Here is a 7,711-nt window from a genome sequence, read left to right as displayed (position 1 = left end):
CCCCCCCCCCCCCCGTGACTTCTTATAGATGTCCCACCTTCCTTCCTATTATGTGTGACCTCGTTTTATGGTTACTAGAAAATTCCCTCCTAACATTTCAGACTCCAGGAGATCAGGTGGGGCCCGCCCAAAACCTTGAGGCCTCTGATTGGCTGCAGTCGCTTCCAAAATTAAAAGAAATCTCTCCAAGTCTTCAGTCAAACTCTGCCTGCCTGACGAGTTTGGCCAGAAGCTGCCATCAGGGAATGCGGATTTAAAGAAGCTATTCCTAGCCAGGCACGCTGGTACAAATAACCCAGGAAAGGGAGTTAGAGGCAAACTGTATATAGTGAACGAGGCCCTGGAAGGGGTGGGGGACCTCATTTGGCCAGATTGGCTCTCTTTGAATATGTTTCTTTTTTGTTTTGTCTTGCTTTATATGCAGCACATTCGCTAAAGTTGGAGTGATGGGCATCTCTGGTTCATTTTGATGGCAACCTCTCCCACTCCCAGTAAGCCAGCCCAGTTTCAATCTTACTCCAAGATCCAATTGCAGCTGCCCTGTCCCCAGCCTCCAACAGTCTCCGACGTCATGATCTCTGCCTGCATCTTCTCTGTCCCCCACAATTCAGCTGGAGCCATTTACTTATAATCAAATAGCTTCATGGGCTCAAGCCAGTCTGTCCCTTTCCCAGGGCCTAGGGCCTTTCCCAGCTTCCTTCCCATAGATAAGCCTTCATTTCTGCTGTTGACACCCTCAGATTAGAGGCCAGTTTCTGCTAAAGGACTCTGAACTGCGGTGCAAGCTCTGACCTATGGGTTACAGGGAGCTCTCTTTTTTCGGAAACTTTACCCAATAGTTTCTTCCCATTATTTCTCCTAACCTTGCTGACTTAAAAAAAAAAAGATGTATTTTTTAAAATTTTATTTATGTATGTATTTTTTATGTGTATTGGTATTTTGCCTGCATATATGTCTGCATGAGGGCATGGGATTCCCCTGGAATTGGAGTGACAGATAGTTGTAAGCTGCCATGTGGGTGCTGTGCATCAAACCTGGGTCCTCTGGGAGTACAACTGCTATTCTTACATGCTGAGTCATCTCTCCAGCCCCCCAAAATACATATCTTTTTAAATTTCTTTTTAGATTTCTTTATTTTTATTTTACTTTATGTGTATAGGGCTTTGCCTGCATGTATGTCTGTGTACCATATGCATGACTGGTACCCACAAGAGGCCAGAGCCCCTGGTTGTAAGCCACCATATGGGTTCTGAGGACTGAACTTGGCTCCTCTGGAAGTGCTCTTAGCCACTCTCTAGCCCCCCCCCCCTTTTTTTAAGACAGTATATCAAGTAACCCAGGTTGCCCTGAAACTCACTACATAGCTAAGGATGACCTTGAACTCCAAGTGCTAGAGTTATAGGTGTGTTCCGTAAGGCTGGGTTTAAGCAATGCCGGGGACCAAACCCACGGCTTTGTGCATGAGTGCTAACAAAGCACTCTAGCAACTGAGTCACATCCCAGGCCTGCTGTCTCCTTGAGCACCCAGAGCAGGTTCAGAAACTGAAGAAAACAGGATGAGTCAGAACTCAGACAGCATCTCTGGGTACTTACAGGGGCTGCCAAGGCCCTCCCGGCCAGGCAGAGGAAAAAGAAGATCCAGGCCCTCATGGTGCTGGGAAATCCTGCGGGGAGGAGAGAAAATGGGGTCAGCAAGAGACACTTCCTCCTGAGAAGCGAAAGGTGACTTTAGATGGGAATGTTAACCGCTTGGCAGCTAAAAGGAAGCCTCATTTGTGCTAAGATGCCCTTTGTACCTCCAACAGCCATTGTCCTACTTCATGCAAGAAGCATACCTGGCCTGGGGCCTCCAAGGGAAACCGTGCAGCTGCAAGCGAATGGAATGGGTTTGTTTGCTTCGTGGCCCTTCCCATCTCCCAGTTTCCTGCTATTGAGGATAAAGGTACAGAGTTTCCTATTTATGGTCATGAGATGAAGTCTCCATTCTAAGTACATTTGATTTTGGTTTTTGACATGTTTGGACAAAGACAACGGCTTAAAAACTCAAGTTTGGGCTCTTCGATTCCTCTTGTTCTAAGATCTTTTCCCCCCTCCTCCTCAAGCTCTCTCTCCTCTACTCCTCCCCTGACTTTTACTTCCCCTCCTCTTTCTCTTCCTCCTCCCCCTCCCTCTCCTCTTCCCCTCCACACCCCTTCTTCTTCAATGGGAGAAGTCAAGAGGAATCAGGGACAATGAGATAGGTACACTTGAAAACAAAGCTCCACGCTCTAGGGTGGTGGAAACCTGAGATGGCATTTTCTCCGCTCTGCCCAGAGGGACAGCCTTCTTTGGGTCCTCCAGGGAAATCACCCAGCTGTGCCCTTGTGTTAAGCTAAAATCTAGAAAGTCCCCCTAATCACTGCTCTGACCCAGGTTTTAAGATGTTAAACTCTAAACTCTCCAACTCAAGCCAGGAAGGGATCTTGGAACAGACCTCTGCTGGTGACTCAGGGACCTGTGGTGGGAACATCTGACTCCTTGGGCTAACCAGATGGGCTTCTGTTACCAAATGGATCTTGAAAGTTCTTCCGAAATCTGCCTCCCTCAAGCTTGTGGTCTACTCTGTCTCTTTCCACAGACACACAGAGCAAGCCTGCTCCCTCTGCCACCCAAGAGCTTTCGAAGGAGCAATGGCGATGCCTTATCTGCTTACCCGAGTTCCCTATCAGCCCCACCAACCCTAGCTTCTTCATTCTCAACTGGCAAAACTTGGTGCTGGAAGATGCCTTGGCAGTATGGGCAGAACTACAAGGCTTGGATTCGATGCCCAGACTCTCACTCTATCTCGATATTGTCTCCATGTATGGGTTAAATTCTATGCTCTCTCTAAGCCTTGGCTCCTCTGTCAACAGAGAGGGCTAGAGGAGGCCAGCTTTGAGATGATGGACACAGCCTTCAAAATGCTTACAATAACGGAAGGTTGGGAGTGTAGCAGAGGAGTGGGGTATACATGCTTAGCTTTCAGTCCCTGACGCCAAGCAAACACAAAGAAAGCTGGTCTTGACCGCCCCTCCTCCAGCATCCACCTTCTTCCCTTGGATAATAGCCTTTGAAAGGAAAAAAAAATAGTCTAGATTCCTAAACATCTTTGAGTTGAGGGTGTAGCCCAGCAGTGTCATGCTTGATTAGCATGCACAAGGCCCTGAGTTCAATCAATCTACAGCACCACGGAACTATTTGGATGGGACCCGAGTAGCAGAACAGGCAGAAGAAGAATAGACCATAATAGTCCTGCAATAGCTTAAGCTGGGAAGAGCCTCACCCCCTACTTCATGGTGTGGACATGAAGGAAAACTGTAAAGAAGTCAATGAATTGACTTGGAAGCTTGTCATTGCTTCAGGACAGCTCTGCCTGGTGGAAAGGTCCTGGCTTTCCTTTTTCTAGTCAGCTTCTGGAACATTCCTTCCCCTCTCACAGCTGTTCTCTTGTTCCCCTTCTTGCTTCTCTGTTTGGAAAATACGAGTTCAACATCCTCTGCATGCGACTTTTGGCAGATGGGACAGGAGAGGGGGTATCAATGAGGACCTTGTCTGAGGTGTTTGAAATAGAAAGGTCAAAGTGGGGCTGCCAGCTAGAGCCCACACATCACCCTCTCCAGTCTTCAAAAGCAGAGAAGTCCAATCACTGGAGAGGTAGCCAGGCTAGGACCAGAGATGTCATACCTTTCAGGTTAGAGAGTTAGAGAGACCTGAGTCTGGATGTCCCGTCTTGCTGAAGGAAAAGGAGGGGATCTTGGGACCCCAAGACTGTCCTGCCTCCATCATCCTGCACTCTCATCTGCCCTGTCTCGGGATCCAAGTCCTAGAGTGCTTCACAGCCTTAAGCCCAGAAGCTGGGTGAGGGTAGGGAGAAAACAGACCTATAAACTCTCAGGGGAGGTGGTCATCATCCCCATCCCAGCTCTGCCTGGTGCTCTTCACCAATCCCAGAATCTTTCTCCTCTAAATATCAGGATGAGCAGCTGGTGGGGTGGGGGCTTAACTAGTTTGGATGAAGAGCTACATCCCCTGCTTGCCCATGAGACACGTCTCTGAGGTTCTATAATACACCTCCGGCCGAAGAGGCTGGGGTCCACTCTTCAAAGCTAGCTGGAGGTACAACAGTCACCCCAGCCAGGCCAGAGCGTATGGTTAAGACCCCGTAGTCAGTACAAGGCAGCCATGATCTTTCACACTCAAACCTAGGTCCAGCTTTCTGGGGAACATATCAATAGCTTCAGAGTCTTCACAAGCCAAAAGATGGCCTGAGGCAGGTCTTTCTGCCCAATAGCACAGAGGAGAAGAAAGAGGCCTGGGAAGGAAGATCCATGCCTAGCCAGCAGCCCAGCACATGAGTGACAGGTATCAGCATGGTCTCTCAACTCTGTGCGATGTTTCCCTTGGCAGCTGCCTGCTCCCGGGATGGTCACCAGGATGGTGCCCACTAGGGCCAAACTGGCCTGAGACATAGGTAGGAAAAATGCCCTGGGCAGGGAAGGAAGTGGAGGTGTATTACTCTTGGCTTGGTGACCACCAAATGCAGACAGCCCCCGTTGGTGCCCTGGCACCCCCTCCCCCTGTTCCGTACATTGAATCCCTTTCTTCTGCCTGTATTTGTTCTGGAGAGAGCTGAAAACTCGCCTGGGCTGCCAGCAGGACCCGAAGCAGAGGTCACTTGTCTAGTTCTTCGGATGGAGAGTTGGGATGGAGAGTTGGGATGGAAAAGTACAGCCAGCCCCCAGCTTGCTTCCCTTGAAACCCAAAGGGGCTCCTAGGAGCTCCCTACGGACACGGAGATGCCACTGAGTATCAAAACCCAAGGGTGCTTTGATAGACAGTGTGACTCAGAACCACAGACTCTTAGGACGACTTAACTTAGGTGGAAAGTGTGCGGAGAAATGCAATCTCAGAAAACTTCCTAAGGTCTCAGAGACCTTAGTTAGGCTGGCCTTGAACTTGATCTGTAGCCAAAGATGGTCTCAAATGCCAGATTCTCCTGCCTCCACCTCCCAAATGCTGGGAATACAGGCCTGAATCGCCACACCCAGTTTGGTTGATTTTGGGTTTTGGGGGATGAGGGAACTGTTCTGTGTTTTAAGACAAGGTCTCATTATGTAGCCAGAGCTGGCCTCAAATCTGTGATCTTCCTGTTTCTGTTTCCTGAGTGTTGGGCACCACCAGGCCAGACCCAGGGGGTTACTGAACCTTGAAATGCTGCCAAGGCCTTGTTGAGTAAGATCAGTGCCCCTAACAGACCAGGGCCTTTGCTGGACCCTGTGACTGTGTGCATGAAATTAAAAACACAAACAAAAAGCAGGAATGGGGGGAATCAATTAATAAGTGCTTGCTATGCAATCATGAGGACCTGAGTTCAGATCCCCAGGACTCGTGTGAAAGCCAGGCATAGCAGCACATGCCTGCAATTCCAGTACTGGGAAGGGCAGAAGCAGAAGGGATCTGGGGCTTGCCAGCCAGCCAGTCCAGCCGAATCGGCAAGATAAAAGTCAGTGAAAGACCCTGTCCCCAAAACAGAGTGGACAAGCTGGGCGGTGGTGGCGCACGCCTTTAATCCCAGCACTCGGGAGGCAGAGGCAGGCGGATCTCTGTGAGTTCGAGACCAGCCTGGTCTACAAGAGCTAGTTCCAGGACAGGCTCCAAAACCACAGAGAAACCCTGTCTCAAAAAAACAAACAAACAAACAAAAAAAAAACACCAGAGTGGACAGAGCTGAGGAGCAACAGCTGAAGCTGACTCTGACTTCCACAAGCACATACACACAAGCGCAAGCACACATCACACACAGGGAAAGAAAGAGTTCAGTATACTAGGAGGGGAATTGGGCCTGAGGGCACTGTATGCTCCAACACCGTAAGCCACCTGGAAATAGCTCTAGACTCCCCTAGAAACAGCCAGACACCCTTGGGCAAGGAAGCCCCAAAAATCCTTATCTGTTCTGAACTCCTGGGTTAACTTAGCAGATTTTGGAATGCATCCTCTCCCCCACTGGCACCAGATTCCTTGTTTTTTATTTCTATTTCTTGTTGGAAGGGAAGTGGTTAAGAGTCACAGATGTTAAAACCTAGAATTGGTTCTGGGCAGCTCGGAGGCGGCCCCAGAGTTTGCGGCTGGACACAGCCCTGCTGAAATTTCACAGAGTTTCCTAAAGTGCCACGTTTTACTTTGTCTAGACCAGGCTAGAGGAGTTCCTGCTGCCTGCGCTTCCTCCAGACCATGTGACTGGGTCCTGCTGGCAGCCCAGGCTGAGTTTTCAACTTTCTCCAGAACAAATAAAGGCAAAAGGAAGGGACTCAATGTATAGTCATCCCTGTGGCATCAGGGGTGGCCACAAATACAAGGGGATAAGAACCATCAAAGTGTCTAAGATGTAACATCTGGAAAGGACTAAGGAATTCCAAAGGCAGCAGATAAGTAGCACACCAACCTCCCCACACCCTCGCCTGTGTGTGTGGCAGACATTACTAATCCATCATATAATCTCTTTCCCTCCAAGTCTGGAGTGGCATTAGCATTCTAATACCATTCTAACAGCCACTACTAATGGCTTGCCATTGGGAGTCACATGACAGTTCTTTACCGTGTCTCTAAATGAGACAAAGAATTCATGGCTTACAGAAAGAAAATAACTCACTCAGATTCCTAGGGCAAGGTGGTTTCTGAACCAAAAATTCAAAAATATATAAACTTTAATTATGGTTTTTTTCCCACTGAAGTCTGAGATTCTAATGCCACAAGCAGTACAAGATGATCCAAAGAGAGTCTTTAACCCAGGACTTTATATCAGTTCTTGGAAGGACCAAGGCATTATCTCTGCTCATGGCTTTCCTACTAGATATCTATGGCCCAGCAGGCGAAAGCAGAGCTCATTTGCTGCCCACCACACTCCTGGCCAAGGCAGAGGCTGTTCTCTAAAGGGTTTGGTTAAGTCACCATTTGCTGGCGCTGGCCCTGACCCTATGCAAGCCAGCTAGCTGTCCCAGGGGTGGCAAGTGAGGCTGGTAGGAGTAGGGATCCACACTCTACAGTATAGGGGAAAGTTGATTGGAAGCTTCTGCAGCCCCTCCTTCTGCCTGTTTTAAATTGGAGGCTAAGGAAGGGCCAGTGGGAAGCAACCAAGAAACTACTTAGAATTCCCATTCGTTGGCCTTTGGGCCTAATGACCAAGACACTCAGGCTGGGGAAGGCCACTGTAGGCCAGCAAAGGAGGGAGGAATTGCTGTTAATTATGTATTATGAAAGATTTAGGGTCTACGGAGCAAGGTCAGCTCCTGACAAGGTTCCAAAGATGGGGAGGCTGTACTCAGTCACCAACCTGTTGTATAAGCTCAAGTGAATTTCTTTCCCTTCCTGAGTTTCAATGTTTGTATCTAGGAAATAAAGAGGGCACTCATATGCCCCCCCCCTCTCTCTGTAAGGGGGAGGGAGGGAGAGAGAGAGAGAGATGGCTTCTTCATGACTGAGTCTATTTGCATCCTTGACGGTGTGTCTGGAATAGGTGACAAATGGCCTGCCTGACTTGGTATCTGTTGGTATGTAAGGATCACGGTTTCATACTCACGAGATGTACCTGGGGAAGGGGCATGGTGACTGGAGAACTGACTGAACCCTTAAGAATACTTACTGCTAAAAAAAAAAAAAAAAAAAAAAAAAAAAAAAGGGCAAGTTCAAAAACACA

At 48.7% G+C, this 7,711-nt stretch overlaps 1 protein-coding gene across 3 annotated transcripts in view; it reads right to left on the bottom strand.

Moving 5' to 3' along the window:
- Positions 1-7,711, bottom strand: part of Sparc (secreted protein acidic and cysteine rich) — a 24,653-nt gene that overhangs the window by 13,287 nt on the left and 3,655 nt on the right. For all 3 annotated transcript variants that reach the window (XM_005350045.3, XM_005350046.3, XM_013347376.2), the window contains exon 2: positions 1,594-1,664. In XM_005350045.3, coding sequence (XP_005350102.1) covers positions 1,594-1,650 — 57 coding nt within the window. In that variant the 5' untranslated portion in view covers positions 1,651-1,664. The remainder of the gene's footprint in view (positions 1-1,593; positions 1,665-7,711) is intronic.

Source organism: Microtus ochrogaster, chromosome 7 (assembly GCF_000317375.1).
Source record: "Microtus ochrogaster isolate Prairie Vole_2 chromosome 7, MicOch1.0, whole genome shotgun sequence".
Lineage (NCBI taxonomy): Eukaryota > Metazoa > Chordata > Mammalia > Rodentia > Cricetidae > Microtus > Microtus ochrogaster.
Note: the sequence above shows the minus strand (reverse complement) of the source record. Positions and strands in the feature narration are given on the sequence as shown.